The following is a 20,281-nucleotide window of genomic DNA, read 5'->3' on the forward strand; positions in this document are numbered from 1 at the left end:
GCTGACTCTGTCTAGTGAGGCCATGTTAGATGGATATACAACGTATACTTTACAACATTGTTTTGTAGAACTTTCTACATGTGTTCATTTTTCTCTCTTCTCCCTTTCCCCCAAACTCACTAAATGTAGGTGTCCGCCTCCAGTTGAAAGAAGGGTAAGGCTGGTAGCAAAGCTGCTCTGACAATAACTTCATAACAATTACTACACCAAAGAGCAATATATCATAATATTTTTGCCTTCTAGTGACATTTTTTTCCACACAGTTTTACACTTATCTTAGCCTCTGCTACACATGCATCAAGGGATTAAAATTTGGTGATGAATTCCAGGGTTTTATTTGCTGTACAGTCTGCTGCAGTTAGTGCTCTAAGGCAGTGAAGCTTATTTTTATAGAATCTTTAGAAAATATTTTCTTTGGAAGAGCAAAATATATTTTACAGCATTTTTACTTACTATGTGTGCCTGTAAATAAATCTAACTTTTTTTAACAAGCATTTTAATTTTCTGAAGTGAAAGGAAATATATTAATCACAAGTTTTTAGGTAGGAAGAGGAGCATTACTATTGCAAATAGTAATAATGAAGAAAGCAAGATGACCTTGTGATTACCCTAGTTAGATGAATGTCTTCCTCCTACAGCTCAGGGATTCATAAAACTGGGCAAGGCTGGAGCATCATTCCAACCTAAACATCTATCTTTTCATGGTACAGTTCAGGGAAAATGCTGCAAACCCTGACGAGCTCTCTTTCCCACACTGAACCCTGGAGACTGCACATTCCCCTCCCAATAAAGAAGGGTAAGAAGTACAGTGCAGTGGATACAACTGATAGATTATTTTAGTATCAGGCCTGCTACGGAACCTGGCGCACTACCACGAGTTCTCATCCGATTAATATTGCTCTGCCCCTGGTTCTGCCTCACTGCGCTGACTATTGGTTAGCACAGCTTGGACACCAAGCAGGAACAAAACACTGACAGTAGTCTGGTAGTCTGCAGCTGCAGAAAAATACTTAAAGAAATTAAAGTAATCTGGTGATAGTTTTTTGGCCCATTTTACGTGATTCTAGGTGGCCAACCACAAAGCAACATCCCCAAAAGTCAACTTCTAACTGTGTTCCTTTCCTGTAGCTTAAATCCATGCCCATACTGAATGATGCATGAGGAGGGTGAGCACAGACCACAGCCAGCAGATGTTCTCCAGGTAGCACCGCGCAACTGAACCCAAAAAGCAGTAGCCCCCCCAAACACACAAGCCACTTACCCTCCTAACCACCCTGTTCCTGTCTATGTGATGCTAAATCTAATTACTTTAGCCACAAATGACCCTTTAGATGGAGCTGTGAAAACGGTAGATGAGATTTAACTCTAAACAGGTCCATAAGTCTGTGAGGCATCTACTTAGAGAGTGGGCTGAGCCAGAGAGGGTATATCAGGGTGAAAGGACCAACCTCGGGGCAAAGGACTTTTATAGGAATTATTGCAATCATCCTACAGGCAATACTGAGGGAAATGTTGTGGTGTCCAGCACAAACAGCTAAGGAGTGAAACTGTGATTCAGACCTGGGTTATATTACTGTATCACCCTCCGAACTGCTGCATGGCCTTGCGTGGAGTGTGGCACTCATATCCGTTTTCCCTCAGCAAAATGGGATTGCATTTATGTCATGTATGAAGACCACAAGATCACCAAGCAGTGATTCAATACCCATGTGGTTTACTTAGTCATGGCCATGCTCAGGGAACAGGCATCTCAAAAACACAGCAGTGGCAAACGGCTTGTTAAAAAGGTTTTGTGTGTTTTAGGCTTTTTTATTTTTCTATTATGTGTCTCTCTTGGTTGTCTTTCTTGTTGTATCTTCTATACTCTGTATCAACAAGCCTGAGCAAACATATCTGACTGCGACTACCCTATCTAATTGCTGAGTACATCTTTCTATCAATACAGATAGCTGCCCGTTCAATTCTTCCTGTATTTATTATTTTCCTTATATGTTTGCAGAATAAGTGATTGCTAAGATCTCCATTACACAGGCAGGTGACTGGAATGTAAAGACAATGTGTCCCATCTGAAGTCTGTGTGTCAAGCTGGTAACAGGAAATTGTACTTGGACCTCCTCAATTCCCAAGCTGAAGTATTAGCCACTTTCTTTCCAAGCACAGATTAGTCCTATCTGGCAGCTGCTGGAGTAATACTGAAAGAAGAGCATCTAGCCCCTGAGGAAATACTAAGCTGGAAGCTTTCATTTTTTTTCAGAGAAATCTCTCCAAGTGTTACCAGAAGTGAAGTCACAGGTACCTTATTTCTGGTCAAATGAGCATTTCCTTGACAGCAAATTTCAGGTACACTTTTGTGGGATTATTAACTTCTATGCATCAATCTTCTATAAGAAAAAAAGGTAACTGAGTTTCATCTTAAATTACTTTTACATAATTGCAAAAATAATGCAGGATTTCTGAGGAAATTTTAGTGTCAAGTGTCTCCAGCAATTTAGGATGTCTGGTGGTGCACAATTGCTGTAATTAATTACCATCATCTTACAGCATCAGTTCTAATTAGCTGACGCTTTTCCCCATAGAATATATCTGAAACATCTTCAAATTGAAAATGCATACCAATCTTTTCCCCCAAAAGCTCAAAGTTAGCAGCCAGGGTATTTTGTAGGGTGAGGACGACAAAATCTAGCTGAACTTGCTGTTTAATTCCTATAAATAGCAGAAAGTAAGGCACTGGTCTGGGGACTCAGCCCCATAACTGCAACCAAAATACAGCACTAAATAAGATGAAGGATGAGTGTAAGCTGCTGGCCTAGAATTCAGGGGAACTGATTTCATATCTACTCTCTGCTCTGCACTTTGTGCACAATACTGTGCAGATCACTTAACATCTCAGTGCTTTATTTCCCTATCTGTAAAACAAGGAAGTAAAGGCTATTAAGAATTAAGGGTTTAGGGGTCAAGGGGAGTTTTACTTGGAGTTTGTGATTCCTTCCACAACTCACACTGGCATGAAAGCTAACATCCAACCAATGCTGTGAGAAGACTGATGGCAAATGTCTTCCATGAAGAGTCTTTCTTCTGGAATGCCCTGACATGGTTCATTACAGAGTTTCACTTTGAAATTGTAAGACTGACCCATTTTTTGCAGGCTTTTGGAAAAGGATGGGTTGGAGGGATGTGCTGGTTAATTTTTGCAGGTTGCAGAGGTGGGGAAATATTTTTTATTGTGAGAAATGGATTTTTTTTCTCCTCTCTGTAAAAACACTTTGCACTGTAACAAGTGATTTCTTAAAATAATAAGAAAGATAGACTATCTTATAAGCCCTTCCAAATCTTGCCACATAAGAATTTTTATATTCACTGAACATCTTTCATTAGGATTGCTGAAGATAAACCCTCTCTGATTCTTTGTATTTTCACAAAAGCTTTTAAAAGTGTAGACTTATATCTGCAGGAAACAAGTATTATTAATGAAGCAGCTGGATTTCTTTTTAAGTAGGTTACTTTGCAGCCATTTGCTTTGCTAGTTATTAACAGAAATGCTGATGATATATCTACAGTGTTTTGGCACGCTGAATATTAGTCCTTTAAAAAAAGCATTTTAGAAGAATAAACCATATCTGAAGTGTGAATTGAAACTGTAAAATAATGTACATGGAAACCAGCTGCAGAAATTATTAGCTCATGTTTCCCCCCAGCAGTTTTGCCTACAAATATATTTGATGCAATGTGAAAAATATTGCTTCACAATAACATCACAATTTTGCTGATGTCCGTTTCTGTTAAAGTATCCTCATAAGTAGTAACTATTCTGATAAATAAATACTTGTGAAGAATAATTGGAATATAGATATCACACTAGAGCAATTCAGAGAAAGGTAATTCTCTCTTGTGAATTATTTCAGTATTGGGTTTTATTATCTTCTGTGAAATTCTGCACAGAGACACACGCATACACACAGAGCAGAATTTCAGGCCCAGGCAAGACTTCCGGGCGCACAGCTGGAAAATTACAGACTGGGGAAGCCCCAGGTACTAAAATCAGCAGCAGTCTGTCTGGTGTAGATGGGTAGAGAGAAAAGCCAGAAAGGCAGGGGATGTGATTTTTAAAATCTACCCAGTTTCTAAGAAGAACTTGATATCAAACTCTCTTCAGAAAAATAACTCTATTTTGAGTGATCAGCAAATTCTAACCAGAACCTGTGGTGCTGGTGTGTTTCTGAAAACATAGCAGATGTCTGTCATGTGTCTTGACAAAGGAAAATAGAAAGATTATTTAGGAGAGTCGTTGAAGACAGCAAGAAATGCTAGAGAAAAAATACAATGGAATAATCAAAAGCAAAAGGAAGGGAGAAACAATGACTAGAAAGTTCTAAGATAATGGTTCTGATGTGTTCTCAGGGTAGTATCCTCTGTTCCAGATGCTCTTCTCCTCTTGTGGCTATCTCTTTTTTTGACCTGCTGTCAAACAAGCACTCTCTGTATGACTTCCTCTCCCTCTCACTGATTTAGTTGTCCTTCTAAAGTGTTGTCTGTTCTTTTTCCTCCTGCTTATTCACTCTTTTCTCTTAGCAGTTCCTTCTTCCTGCCACCACAGCATCCTTGATCATCATCATGTAGATTTTCCTGCGAATATTTTCACAACTCTTTGTTGAACACCTCTGCTTTGCACTTCAGATACCCTTTCAAACAAGTTCACAAAACCATAGTCCCCTGATCACCCGCTCCAACCTTGCCTACAACCCCAGCTTTAGTGTTCTGCAAGATGGCAATGGCAAGGCAGCAGGCTAATATCGTTTGACATTTACTTTTCAGGACAAATTTGAAATACTTGACAATCACACAGGGTTTGTGTCAGTGTGCCTCCAGAGCATTTCCAGGGGCTCTGCTAACAAAAAGACCATTTTAGGATAGGTTTAGCTTAGGGGGTCATCCTTTCCTTCTAGTTTTCTAAGAAAAATTAAACACAACTGTGCCAACATATTATTCATGCTTGCTGTAGCCCTTTTTTAATGTTTATTAGTGACCTTTGGGGGTTAATTAATGCCACGACATTTCACCCATAAAATATTTTCTAAGTCAATTTGTTAAATGCAAGTAACCATAAATAATTATAAATCAATTACTGAGCCTATTCTACACTTCAACCAAAAAAAATCATAACAAAGCATTTTTGAAGGTGATTGAGAAAAATGAACTGCTTCCATTAGGCTAGGCATTTGTACTTCAATTTATCTTTTTCTTCACAAAAACCCTATTTGAAATACATTTCGCTAAGTACGGGAACTACCTTTGTAGAAGAAATCAATTATATGCTTAAGTCTAAATCTTTTTTCTTTCCAGTTATGCTCTAATGTATCACTGTACCTTAGAAATGTACCCTGGGGAAAATGCTTCTATTCTTCACTAAAAATCCATGAATAACATTATGTAGAAATTAATTTATGATAAATGATTTAAAATCTTAACCTAGAATGGCGTCTTATTCAAATGTCATCAGAAAATGGCACCTCACCCGCAGAAAGGAGTCAAGGGATCCATTCTCCATGTATTCAACTACAATCATTACTGGTCTGCCTGCAAAACAGCAAAGAAACATATTAGGGTTAGAGATATATTATGGGACTTTTATAATTCCAACCATTATGCACAGATTTTTCACAGTAGTTAAACATATTACGCATTTTCAAAATCCTCATTTATATCACAAACACAATTCCCTGTGTTATTCTCTAAGAATTATCTTCCATCTTTTTTTTTTTTTTTTTGGTGGTACTGGATTAGCTGAATGTGCATCGTTTGCTCCGGTGTATTCTCCCCTTAAAAAGAATCAAAGACGAGCCTGCTATTTCCAAATAGCAACACTTGTTGTGTAACATTTTGGAATATATTTGATTTAAGACCAAAAAAAATTCATAAGCCATGTCCAAGAAATTACAAACTCAGTGCCATTATTTTCCTCTCAGAGAAAAATACCTCGATTTAGTGGCATACAGATAGGGAGATAGAAAAGGGTGTCACAGAAAAAGCTCTCCTAGATAGAGTGTGTGTATTGAGCGTGTATAATACAAACAACCTCAGAATTCATACATTTGTACATACAAAACATACACAATGTTACTGAAATCAAAGTTTTGCTTAACTAGCACAGCTTTCCTGTATGGTTCCAGGGTGGGAACATATTCAAATTGAAGTATAATGACATGTTACATTTAGTTCTTAAAAGACTATCCAAATCTGGAGATAGACCTTTAAACTGGGTACTTAACTAAATACTATTTCACTGCTGATACTCAGCGATAACCTACCACTCTAGAAGTGCTTGACAGGAGAGGCCCAATTAGCATGCTAATCAGGCTACACAGCAAGAAGTTTTTTAGAATTGTTAATATTACAAAGGAGCCATTCTGGTATATGCAAAACTACTGTAATGAATAAGTACGTTAGTAAGATTGGGAAGAAGGCAAAAAGTCTTAAAATGGCAAACTTTTCTTTCCCTGAGAATGCCTGTCTCTTTCGGGGTGCGTGTGAAACCGGGGTGTGCCAAGTGGTGACACCACAAGTCTGCCCATTTCAATTTCTCAGCACAACACTGGCTGTTCCGACATTTTTCCAATCCAAAGGAAGCCTCTTTCGTGACTTCTTTTTCTCTGCCTGCAAAATTATTTTTGTGTTTAGTTTGGGCAAGGGGATGAGAAACACAGTGCCCAGGGTGGGAAAGCGTAGAAGGGCATTATGATCACTCCGCACAGATGTTCATTTCTGCGCATGCTAACTTTCTGTTCAGTTTGGTTAACAATGGAAGTGTTTCTTAAACTGTCCACAATGTGCAATAAGCCACAGGCAGTTATTTCTCCTGAGCTGTTACAGCTAACCTTGCATTTAAAAAAGTGAATGAACCGTTTGTCTGTTCCTGCCCAGGATGTCAACTTGGAGTTCCAGGTACCCTGGTGATGCTCATTCACACAGTTTAGTCTAGTCCTTCTGGAGGTCATCAGAACATTCTTTCATTTCTTCTAATAAATTCTGGGGTTCTTTCTGTATTCACCCTCATGTTTAAGTCCTCAATTAATAATTATTAGTCTTTATAATATTCATAATGTTGGTACAGTAGTACATTTTTTCCTGTGTGAAAATTCTCAGATGCCTAGATAGTCTTTTTGGACAGCCTTTCTGAAGTGAGAAGAATTGCCAGCTTCCTTTTTTTAAATTTGAATGTTTGGTCTCAGCTGCAGATTGTGCATCTGCCGCCACATCAATTTCTGTTCATCTGCATCCATTGGTTATACCCTGGTTTTGCATTATAAGCTTAAACGATACATCATTTTAAGCTTTTAGAGACCACAGCATTTTAAAAATTAATGTTATCTATACTTCAGCTTGCTAATGATGACTAGTTGTATAGCCTAGTCTCTTTAGTTTCAAACACATGAATGACCTAGATTCCCTTGCCTTTACCATTTGCTTGCTGTCAAGGGGCTGACATCTCCATGTGAAAGTAATATTCTATGATCTAGAGAAGTAAACAAACAGCAGCCTGATGCTAGAAGATCTTACTGTAGGCAGAACTCTCTCAAACAAGCAGTAATTTCTAAACTGTTGCAGACAACAGCATCTTACAAATAAATAGGGATGTAAAGCTGGCTTTCAGATGGTTTATTTGGTCAGCCATAAGTTACCCAGAAGTTTCTCTTTTTGGGTAAATCAATAACTAAAACATGTTTATGGAAGATTTGCATATGAAGGGAATGACAGTCGGAGCTACTGAGCTTCAAAACAGAGCCCTAGTTTCCTGTTAGTAATCCTTTGGTGCCTTATGCTTTCTGGACGCTATTCTGTAAGGTTCTCTAGAGGAACATAGGCTTTTGTTGCATCTTTTACGCTCCTTAGATTCATATCCTTCAACACAAATTATTTTCACACTTATTTTGTAAAAGCAACTCTTAATTCTTCTATCTTCTCTCACGAAATATTCCCCCCTCCAAAAAAGCCCCCAACAAACTGTACTTCTTTTTGCTCAGGCCAACAGTATGAACTTCTAGGCTGAAGTAACTATGAAATGTATCTATATGCATTTATCTGTGGATTTAAAAAAAGAAGTTTAAGTATTTTTCACTGGCTAATGGTTATGAGCTTTTAAACTGCTCGATGTGTTCCTTTAATCACTTGAAATGATATGCCTTATATCAAAACCAGCTCTTCCATATGATAGCACAGGAATGACATGATCTGGTAAATACACCAAAAATAAGTAGCATTTGTCTTCAGACAGGTCACTGTATAATGGAGGATCAGCATATGATTAAGTATTCAGGAATTCTGGTGAACAATCAGTTTAGTCACTTAGGCTGACAGCTTCCCACAGGCTCAGTCTGTATCCCTCTCCATCCTACCTAAATCTTGAATGAACTTGATGCAAAATTGCGTTGAGACACCACAAAAATGAACCCAGCTCCATCATTTGATTATCTTAAGCAAAAATCTTAAATCTGGATCCCAACACTAACTTCTCAAATAATCTTCTTTTAGTGTGCCAGCACTGATAAAAGCCATCCTATTTTGGCTGCAAGTTTAACATCACACCGAAGATATCTATGTATTCCAAACCGGTCTGTGACAGGCAATACAGCGAGACTATTAGTCAGCATAGTATTTGTCTTTGGAGTACCTGTAGATCAAAAATGTCTCAGGTATTGTTTCAGCTGCTTGAGGATACAGTAAAAACTCTGCTACACAACAGATTCCAGTGGGTACATTTATCATTGAAGCGGTAACACACAGGTTCTATTCCCAGCAAGCAATTATTTTCCAATAATTTTATAGGTTTACAGACTTCATACAAGAATCTCTAATCATTTCACAAACGTAAGTACATCAAGTGTCAGGAAATGTAAGGTATGACACATCTTGATTTCAAAGGTGTGGTAGGAAAAACAGGTTCAGAAAATCAAGTGGCCCACTCCATCTAGTCAGTATAGTACACTTAGCCAGGCTGCGTTTGGTTACCAATACACAATGTTGTATTTTCTTCCCTAGCTCAGTACCCTCTACTGACACTTAAGTTATGCCACTGTGTGTCTGCATTGCATGAACAGACTCTACAGTTCACAAATGGTTGAAGGAATGGGACTAGCAGTTGGCTCTGGAGCAGCTGGCTGAGATGTGAGGATGAGCAGCTGACTGGCACATCCAACGGGAGAATCCAACATTGGGCATCTGAGTCCAGAGACTGACTCACCAGTTCCAAGGGCCGGCAGTGGGAGGGACTGGACTGTCCCCTGTGAAAAACACAGATCCTGATGTGTATAGCTGTTGCACTCCATCAGCTCCAGAACCGGGAAGCAAACTCTGAAAGCAGAGCTCTACTTCCGATACCCTACACGTAACAGAGTGCAATCTGGGATGCCTAACCTCCAAAGGGTCAGAGGGTGGCAGCCAACCCAACCCTTTGTCCTTACACAGAACAAAGTCCTTGGTAAGACAAAAGGCTACGGATGACATTAGTTGATGTTAGTTTCCTTTTTAGCTGCAAAGAGCGGATGTTGTCCTTTATACTGTGGTACAGTTTGAGTCCAGAAAAGATTAAGGTCTGTGGTGAACCCTGTACAAACACAGAATACTGCTTTTGCTTCAGAGAGGACTACAAAATTGACTTTGAAAAATAATACTGGGAGATTTTTAAACTAGCGTAATGTTTGCCTCTAGACAAAAGAAAAGGACTATTACTTCGATTATGAAAATCCGTGTTGCTCTCACGGTACTAAGAAAGATGAATTCTTCATCCTCAAAACAAGAGCAGGAATGGAAAAAGGAGGGGGGGCAGAGAAGTCTCGGAGAGAGAGAAGCAATCTTTTATTATTTTATCATGGGGTAGGCTAATGCAATTCTGGGAGGCACTGGATTATTCTCCTATAGTTGTGATTGCTTACACGTATGAAACATGGACATCTTTACTTGAAGAAACAAGTTTAAGGATAAACAGCAGTGGGAGGTGATACAGATGGGAGTTGGGAAAGCACACAGGGCTCAGAAGGATGGCACAGGCTGCAGCACAGAGGCAGCCATGCCAGCGCTGCGACAGCCTGCTACATGAGCCCCTGTGAGAGCTCACATGTAGCCCCAGAGAACTCTGTACAGGCAAGAGAGAATGAACCAAAAGGCACTCCTGCGACACCAGACACGTATATGGGATATTGGCTAAAGCAGCTTCCCCTCCTTGCACGATGCACACAGAATGTCCTGAGTTGGAAGGGACCTGCAAAGATCATCAAGTCCAACTCTTGATAGTGTTTGAAACTTCTCTCCTAGCTCTGAATCACATCACTAAGAAACATAAAACTGTTCAGATGACAGTTGCAGAAGAATTTTTATTCAGAATTAAGTGGACATGATGCACATGGAGTAACTCTGGCTCTGGCAGATCCATTTCAGACTCCCACCATCTCAGAAAGCCAGATCAAACATGCAAGAGCAGTATCAGTGCTTTGCACGATCCAGGGAAAGGACATGGATTTGATTGCTCAGAACTTAGATGAACCTGTAGAAGGTGCAGGGTTTAGTCATTGTTTTGATGCAAATACTACCTTGTGACAAGCGGCTGACTGGTTTTGACAAGGTGGGATTTTTTTTTCCCTGAGAAAGATTTTTCCCACCCAGCTGTACTCTAATGCCATTCAAGTAAGATCAGCATAAATGACAAACACGCTGTATTGACATAATACCACCTCAAAATATGTTACAATTCTGTATTTTCTATTGATCAATTTCCTTAACATTTTCTTTAATAAGCAGAAGTGCAAAAAAAGGAAAAAAGCTGTACATTGCAGAATAATGCAAAATACCAATTATACTTAAAGCTCACATCACACATATTTTTAGTTCTCTTTCTAATTTTTTTTCCACAACATAGGATTTTGATAGTGTGTAATTTAATTGAGTGGTAGAGTGATGAATAAGGAGGACAATTTGAAGTGTCGTATCAATGACAAAATATTCAGCTTGTTGGCCCCTGTTGTCATTTTAAATAATGCAGCAAAGCCCACTTTAATGAATTTTTTATGTAAGATTAATCCTCCAAAAAGAATACAGTTAGTAGATGCTCATTTCTGTAGTCTTTACTTATAATGAAATCTTTAATACCCATCATGGGAATAGATCTATTAACATAAATAGAGGATATTTATTCTTCCACTTAAAACAGCAAAGGCTTTGAATCTGCTCCATAGTTCATATAAGAAAATATTGGTCCATCACTTTTTTAGGTCAGAATATGTGTGTCCAGGTAGCCTTTCAGAAGTCATCTCTGTATCAGGCATTTTTTTACTCCAAAGCCATGTTCTGCTTTTCGTTCCCCACTAACTTACCTCCTGCTAAAGCTAAAGAGATAAGACTAAGAGAGCAAAATGTACTGGCACTCCCTCAGGTAGCACCGGGCCTTTCAGCACTCCAATAGCGTGCGAAGCACCCACAGTAGAACTCTGTGTCTCTCACTGAAATGCCCAGAGCTTGGAAGGCATTCCTAGATCCCACACTAGGTCATTTCCTTACATATTTCTTCAAACAGGAGAACCATTTGCTGTGGCACTGCAGCTTCTTCATGCCTGCTACTACTAACGATGCAGCTGTATGCATCAGAGGAGAACGTATTTCAGCAAATAATGAAAAAAAAAATTATTCTTCCATAATGCAAAACCAATGGAGGAAAAAAGAAAGAAAGAAACCAAATGATTATGCAAAAAGCAATTGAAAAAAATTCTGCCACGTTTTGCATTGTCAGCCCTAATCAATTCACATGAAACCAATGGGAATTTTGCTGCAAGCCATCCCACTTGCATTACTGACTTACATTACAGAAGGTCTCAGACTAAGACATGTGTTCCAAGAAGCCTCAAAAAATAGAAGTTGCAGTTCCAACTCCCTTCTTTAGACTTCAGAAGCCAATTTGCAAACAGAATAGCACTAACCTATACACATCCTGCTGTTGCAGAAAATCACACAGATATAGCCTACTTATCTTGCTGTTCGTGCTCCTATTTCTGTGTATCTATATCACACTTTTCATTAGTTAAGTTAGTTTAGACAAGGGAAGATACCTTTGCAAAATCAATTGATAAAAATACAAAAAAAATAAATAAGCGTAAGTTACTATTACTTAGCAAACTGGGGCCATATAGCTTTCACTACTAGCTGAAGAAGATTTACTGTATCAACACAATCTCAAAATACTGTCCTCTGAGCGGTTTGTCTGTAATTTTGTATTTAATACTTTTATACTCACTACCTGGTAACCCACTGGCAAGAATTTATGCCTGTTGGCATGATTTGGAAGCCAGGAAAAGTCTGTATTCTGAAATGCCTCCTGCAACAACAAGCACCGCAAACAGTTCTCCTGTTTTTCATATGACAATGGGAGAACGTGCTTTGGACAACAGAAGTTTGAGCAGTCTCTGGCATGTTTCTTCTGCAATCCCTAATCCACATCAATCCTCCAGTGCGCCTACAAAAGATATTCTGGAAAGTTTTGAGGAAAGAAAAGTGGAACTGTAATGAGAAAGCAGTCACACCGTTTCCATTATTTGTTTTCTTATTCTTTTCTTTCCATAAAAGAAGCACATGGAGCGCAGCAGAGGGTAAAAGCAGAACAAGCAGTTGTTTGTCACTAGTTGGAAGTTGGGTGGGTGAGGGAGAGATAGTGGCTAAAATTACACCATAGAAATATAATAACTGGCCCAAATTTTTCTATTTTCTGCATTTATACTTTCCAGCCATGTATCTTTTTTAAAAAATTGCATTTCTTCAAGTTTCCATGTGTTGGGTTGGTTATCTGTATTATCTCTTTCTACATGTTTATTAGCATTACAAATGCAATATGGATGAAAAAAGTTCTGTTTTATTCCTGCTGCTTACGTTTACATGAATATTATAAGAAGAAATAAAAAAAGAAACACCTTCATCATTAGGGTGAGATGGCTTATTAGAATTCAGATGTATACATGGAGGGGAACAAGAGCTGGTGCATTTGTAGACCAGCTCTGAAAGCTGCTGCATGAACTACTCTAAGTACATCTAATGGATCTCATTTGAGAGCCTTACACTATTTTTCAAATACTAATCTATAAACAGACAAATCCATGCTATGTATGGTGAAAAGAGAAGGTGTGGCAAAGTGACTTGGCCAAGGTATCACCAAAACCAAGTCCTCGCCCTGCAACAAAAAGCTGTGGGAAGGACTGTTATCTGCAGAAAGTGTGCACAAAGGGGCTTTGCATTGTTTTCATGTTCCCCTGATTCTGAGGGCATTCTGCCAGCCTACGCCCTTAAAAAATAATCTGAATTATGGCAGGTGCCCAAGAATTTCCATGGATCATTACAACAGCTGATGTTTGCATCAAAATCTTGGTCATGTACCCTGGAACCATTCTGTCATCTCCGTGCTTTATAAGGAACACCTTATACTGATTTGAAAAAGGTTTTAAGAGATGACAAGTCACAAGCCAGAACAATGAACAGAGCTCAAGGACTGCATTTTTGAGCATCCTATCTCAAATACTAGGTAATACCATCCCATTTTAAACCAAGAAATCCCAGCAATAAAGGCAGTCTTTATCAGTGTGTAAGCAGGAGGGAGAAAGTAGACCAGTTTCTTTGCAAGACTAGGTAATTTGTTAATGACCAGCTACAGAAATTTGGCTGCTCAGTTTTAATTTAATTATGTTCTGGGGGCAAGGGTGGGAGGAGGCTTTAAAGAGAACTTATTCTGTCATAAGTTTTATTTGCTTGAAATTTGACTGAGAACCCTAAATTTTCCAGCACTTTCACTTTAGTACTGAAGCAAAGAACAATAAAAAAAATCTGTAATAAATAACATATTCTGTTCAGATTGAGTTTAAGAGAGATACTTTTGCCCAGTTAGATTAACCAAAACAATTCACCTTACATTTTTTATACCTGAATTTCAGCATATTTTAATTAATCTAATGACATTTTGCCCTTAAGTTACTGTTAACGTTTTCAATGTTCATACCACTCTATATTCTCTTGTGGAAAGAGCAGGGTTGTTCTTTGGTTCAGAATTAGTCTGCAGAGTCTGACTTCATCAAGGATCACTTGCCCTGTTGAGCCCAGAGCATGTAAAGGAATTTAAACAAAAATATGTCTGTGTAGTATCAGGGGCTTCTGCACTTCATCGATATTCAGTATGCCATGATACATAACAGGCACTTACAGAACATAAGAAACAAAGCTTATTTAATCTCTATTATGAATTTACCCACTATCATACGTGCGTTATATTTAGAAGCTGTAAGCTACAACAGAAATTGGAAAATGAGCAAAATAAAAAATTGCACACATAAGGTTACAGTAAAACAGGTTTTTATGCATTTCTAAGTATAATGACATGATTAAGGTATTATTTTAAACCTATTCTGAAATGTCAGGGCATTTTCTGATTATTCATTACTATGCCTGCTTGTGATCTTTATAAGATTCTGACATGTCTTGCACTTTAGAATATCCTTTATGTGTTTCTCCATTTACTATTTGAGCACACATGCTTTGCTCCTACTTCCCTTTGGTCTACATAAACTTTAAACTTCTGAGCTGTACAAAACCGATGAGCCACCACCTCCTCCTTCATTGTTTGTGAGTATATTGCTGCTTTCTACACATGAGAAAGGCATAATTTCTCATTTCAAGAAGCAGCAGAGGCCACGTTTCAATACTCCTGAAGTTTCTGAAATCCACAAAGGAAGCTTCAGTTGTAACGTGTGTGAGCTGCTAAATCCAAAATTAAGAAAACAAAACATCATGACTCAGGGCCCAATAAATAAATGATGCACTGGACTAACACTGTGACATTTTTGCGATCTCATGGGTTTTTTTCTTATTTCTCTTTCAGGTTTTGTACCTTCAGGACATGAAGACACACATTCTCAAGCTTCTCCCTTCAACTCTGCTTTTGATCATGAACAAAAGCCAAGAGTTACAATGAAGATGGGTCAAGCAGCGAACTTTAGATGCAGAGGTTTTTAGACAAGCATATACATCTTGAAGAAATAAGACAAATACGGAAACTCATTGACACATGAAGAAGAAAACCAAAAGCAATCATCTCCCATAACTTAACTCCATAACATCTTCAGAGCTAGCAATATCTAGAGTTTTTCTGAGAAAGAAAAAGGCATTTCAAGGGAAGGAGTAAAATCTTCATAACTATGCATCACAAACAGGTCATATGAGTCAGTCCGGAATTGTCTAGTCTTCACCAACTGAAGGTGTTATCACAACTATAAGGCACCTGAACAGTCTTGTTAAATACCAGTGTGTAAAATGCACTTAGGTAGATTATTTCCCCATACGCAGTATTTAGGCCTGGGAATGGTACTTCAGCAAGTTGCATTTGGTAAAGATATTCTGTCTTCCTAAAACAGACTAAAAAAACCCTAACCATTATTCAAGTGAAGTATTCCCTCTGTCTTCCACCTCACAAAAAGTCAGACAGTTCTGAATCTGCTTTCACATCCGATGCTTTACTGCCAGGCTAAAAAGGAAGTTCAGATTTTTTTTTTTTTCCTTTCGTCTTGAAACAAACAATAACTGTGTATAGCTTATTTACATATACATTTCTGTGTGTATCCATCAGGTTCCTCCTGCTCTCCTCTTCCTGCCTTTCTGCTCGTGTTAGTAATGAACAGCAACTTGGTTCAATTCACACGCTTGTTACAATAAATTACCATGTTTTCAGTGGACAGATTGTAAAAAATATGCAATATTATGGTATACTATGTAAAAATGACCACATATGCAAATAAACTTTTCTGAACTTCTAGGGCTAAAATGTTTGGAATTGTTTACAATGACCATCTGATCATAAAATGAGCTATTTATCAAGGGTAGAGAATGAAGACCTACTTTTACCATGTCCTATACTCAGAGCTTAATCCCAGTTCTACAATTCAAGCTAAACCCTAATGGACCAACATAAAAAGAAGTTTCTGTCAATGTTCGTGTTACTTACTGCTCATCCATATTTTGGTTTTGAAGTACTTCCTGCCTGCCTAATGGAAAAGTCCACACAGAGTTGAACTTCTATCCTCAGAAAACACATGCCATTATGTATTAGTTGTAGGGCTTGTAGGCTAGACATGCCAGTGAAATAGCAGTGAGGCTGGAAAGAATAAACTGGAAGAGCCATTTGGCTCAGATATCCTAGAAAATGCATATGCAATAAAAGAATAAATTTGTTAGTCACTGAGAAAGGATTAGCAATTTTCATTTAAAAAAAAAAATAACAAACACCAAACAAAAAAACCCAAAACCAACAGTTTAGGTGCTGGAATCCAGAGTTGGGAAAAATGCATTAACTGAAAAAAAAAACAGAAGCTGCTTTTCTCATTATTGGAGTACCATAATTATAGTTGATCTTCTCTATGAACAATTGCTTCTTGGTGGTTCTTGTTGAGTAAATTTGTTCAGTAAGGGTCTGTCAATAAAATTTGCTTTCAATTGTCAGTTTATGCAATATCAAGAAAAACGGGTTTACTCAGGCGCACTTGGAAATTGTAATAAAATATTAATTTGGGGGAGAAGAAAACCGATAATCATCTGGTTTAGTATTCTATAGTTATGTCTGAGTTTTTGAGAAGCTCTCTGTAATAAACATGAACATTACAATGTATGTTAGACAGTCATAGTCAACCAGGCAGCAAAACACTGAAAAGGTGATATCCTCTGTATATGTGGAGGGGAAGTCCTGTTACTGCCTAGTCCAAGACAGCAGTGAGAAAACTGTCCTGTATCACTTCTAAGTTTCTGGAAAGGAAGTGCATCCTTGTTTCTTCCATATAATGCATTTTTTGAGGTTCACAGGGGTGGATTGTTTTGCCTAATTTCTTTGCTTCCTTTTTCCTAAAATATAAGAGCTGGATAATTAATCCTTGCAAACTAAGTGGCAGGAAATAAGTGGCGCTCATACTTCATTAAAAAAGTCACATCAAGATACTGTCACAGGAGCTTCAGAGAGGTGCTCTGTGACTGTAACAGGGGGCAATGATCCAGCTGCTGACTACATGGGGAGATCAGAGGATTCATAAGCAAATGTTCATAAGCTGATGTTCATAGAAAGGTGTGTATGGAAAGAATCATCTTGATGTTTTTTCCCCCTCTCCTGCTCATGTAGTTTGAATGCTGAACAGCATGAAGTGGGCCTGGAAGGATCACTTAACAGGAACTTTTCCACAGTTTCTCACTGCCCAACACCCATCTCTAGTTGTTCTTGTCAAGAGAAAAACTCAGGAAAGGAGTTTAGCTTGAAAGAAACAGTAGGAAAGGTATTTGCTTTCCCTCCCTTCCTTTCCAACTCAGCAAGCTTAACAATCTACCTGACACTCTTCAAAGACAGCAGCATACCATAAATTTTTTTTATCCATAACTTCTGCCAGGCAATATGGATATGCATTTACAAAACAAATCCTTTACATGTGACTGAAATCAAGAGCTGCCAACACACAGCAAGAGTAGTAAGCTAAGATCTTCCCCAGAATGGACCAACTAATACTGTACTTAGTTTGGAAGAGCTGGAATTTGAAGAACTAGATGCAGCGCTGGCAATTTAGTTATTTGGTTTTTCACAACATGCGTATATAAGCGTATGTTTGTGTGTGTATATGTGTAATCATAAAGGAAAGGGTAAGCTTCCACAGCCCATGCCAGTGTAAGTATGATGAGGAGTGTAAACTGCTAAGCAGTTTAAGAATTCTACTTAATATATGCAAGGATATCACTTGAGAAAAAGTACATATTGCTTATGTGAATCCATCTGTCATTACAGACTTACATCAACTAAGTCATGAATTTGTACTGCTAACAGGTGCGATAACTAGCAAGTAAGTAATTTGTGACATAAATGATAACTACACCAAAATGAAGCTATTGTCTGAAAATAGGCTTGGTTTTGCAAAGATCTAGGACAGATATTTGGGTGCCTGCTGAAAGCTTTCCTTCTAGCGAAATGGCTACATAGCAGTGACAGATTTTTGATGCAACTATCAAACATAAGCACTACTGCATTAGCATAGTTATGTCTAGGCTTAGGAAACACCTACATTTGCGGCAATCCATTTGTGCAGAAAGATGTAACACCCCATGGCAGCAGCATAAATTAATCTTTAAGTTGGCTAAATGAGCATGCCTTTTACATAAGTGAACCTCTGCACAGTGCAAAAGCAGACACCAAATTACACGAAACTGAACATCAGCTCTCAGTGCAATGGTAAAAGAAATACACTCTCCCAACTATTGAGCGAAAAGTAGAAAGGGAAAAAAAGGAAACCAACAGCTACATTACCCTGCTGTTTCCCAGATACTTATTTATAGCAGGCTTTCCAGTTTAGTTCTGTTTCACTTAAAACATATGCGGGGAATTCTGTAGAAAAAGATGTCAAAGCATTTTGTCTTTAGTAAGGAATAATTTTTCTGACTATTTTTGAAGTAAATCTGCCGCTTAGCTTGAGGTAAAGGTTTTCGTAAATAAAAACCATTTCATTATCTTTGTTTTTAATGACCCTAATAGCAGAATAACACAGGCATTTTAAGCCTTCCATGTAGTTAAATTCACTGAAAGCTTACACTTAAGCTATATGTGAAGCAACTGGATTATGATTCAGCAGTTATTAAATGTTAAGTACTTCTGTTAGGCTTATGAAAGCTACAGTCCAATATGAGCCCAGCGTCTCAGGTAATGGAGGTGGGGTCACTGTGCTATCAAAGGCAGCTATCGAGCATGCTTCCCTCCAGTACCAGTACACACACAGGAATCCTCTCACTTTTAATGCGAGAGGGTAAGCCTTGGAGGCAGCGTCAAGACTGCAATGGCAGCTGATTTTGCCTGCCTTTTGCTGTTCTAACACCCAGAGGCTGCCACGATAACGCAGATACAACTGCTTAAATACCTTCTCGGAGCACTGTTGCCTGGGGTGTCTTTGTTCCTTGGTAAAGCAATACTCAGAAAAAAGGCCAGGTGTTTAGTGCAGTGTTTTTCGATACAAAGGAACAAAGGGTGCGTCCCTCCTCTGTTCGTACTAAAGTGATTAAGGATTCAAGGATGAACTTATATTTTCCATTGAGTCATGCACAGTAAGAGATCCGGTTCTGAGTCTCTCACACCCCAGATCAGTACACCCTTCAGGTTTTTTTTTTTTTTTTTGCAATAAGTGCAGTAAATGTATGGGGGTTTGCTCCCGGGTACAGCAAAGCTGGTTTTAGCAATTTAGAAAGTCATTATGAAATGGAAGTGGCATCCTCTGGTCAGCTCTGCAACAGAGAGGCAATTCAGAATTAAGATTGTGCTTAATGTAAATACAAATATGCTAAAGTAAAAAAGGAAGAGTTAAATAGCAGCACTACAGATAACATTGTTAGGGTACATTTGTTAACAGCAGTTTTGACTTATTCCGCGGCATTTCATGCCACTGAACCCCACATGCACTCTTTCTCAAAGGAACATATCTTGTCCACTGGATTTATCGCAGTTCTTCATTGGCTTTCAACTATGTGACAATCCTCACTTTCCAGAAGACGGGCAGCCTCTCCCTTTCTGTGGGGTTGCTGCTTGGCTCTTTTTTTTTGTTGTTGGTGTTGACATGATCAAACAATAATATTTATTTCCATTACCTTGCTAGGGTATATGTTGCACATCATGTAGTTGCATTTCCATATTTTCCCTGTTCTGAATATTTAATCAGACTGAGTCAGAATCCTTAGTGAAAGATACTTAATAGCAAGAAATTATGATCCAGTATTATTAATCAAACCCTATTTAAGAGTTATGATGTTAAGTCCAAAAATATTTGATAAAAAGCTTTACAAGCACTCAGAAAACAACAGTCCTGAGGACCTTATAAAATAAACTTGTCAATAGGTGAGAAGCCAGTTCACGAGTGCAGTTAAGCCAACTGTAATCTAACAGCATCTGTGATATGCTATACATAACACACAAAACAGATTATTTCATGGGGCCTGCAGTATTTCCTCTTCCACAGTTGTTTGGTTACAGAAACCGATGTCATCATGATGCTGACTGCCAAAATAGCCTAAGGGCTATTAAACACCCAAGGAGAAAAAATTATGGAAAGAATTTTACAAACTGTTGACAAAAGACACCCAAACAGTTGTAAGAAAAGACATCGAAGGTGTTGAGAAGTTTCTATTCAAAGAAAGTAAACAAAGAAATAATAGCATTTTAAGAAAGGAAGGATCATATTAATGAGGCCTGTAATTATTGCAA

At 38.3% G+C, this 20,281-nt stretch overlaps 1 protein-coding gene across 3 annotated transcripts in view; it reads right to left on the reverse strand.

Annotated features, from left to right (window-relative positions):
* The window catches only part of EPHA6 (EPH receptor A6), a 518,343-nt gene that overhangs the window by 74,089 nt on the left and 423,973 nt on the right, over positions 1-20,281 (reverse strand). For all 3 annotated transcript variants that reach the window (XM_075103359.1, XM_075103349.1, XM_075103369.1), the window contains one exon: positions 5,513-5,574. In XM_075103359.1, the coding sequence (XP_074959460.1) occupies positions 5,513-5,574 (62 nt within the window). The remainder of the gene's footprint in view (positions 1-5,512; positions 5,575-20,281) is intronic.

The sequence above is a fragment of the Phalacrocorax aristotelis genome, chromosome 1 (genome assembly GCF_949628215.1).
Source record: "Phalacrocorax aristotelis chromosome 1, bGulAri2.1, whole genome shotgun sequence".
Taxonomy (NCBI): domain Eukaryota; kingdom Metazoa; phylum Chordata; class Aves; order Suliformes; family Phalacrocoracidae; genus Phalacrocorax; species Phalacrocorax aristotelis.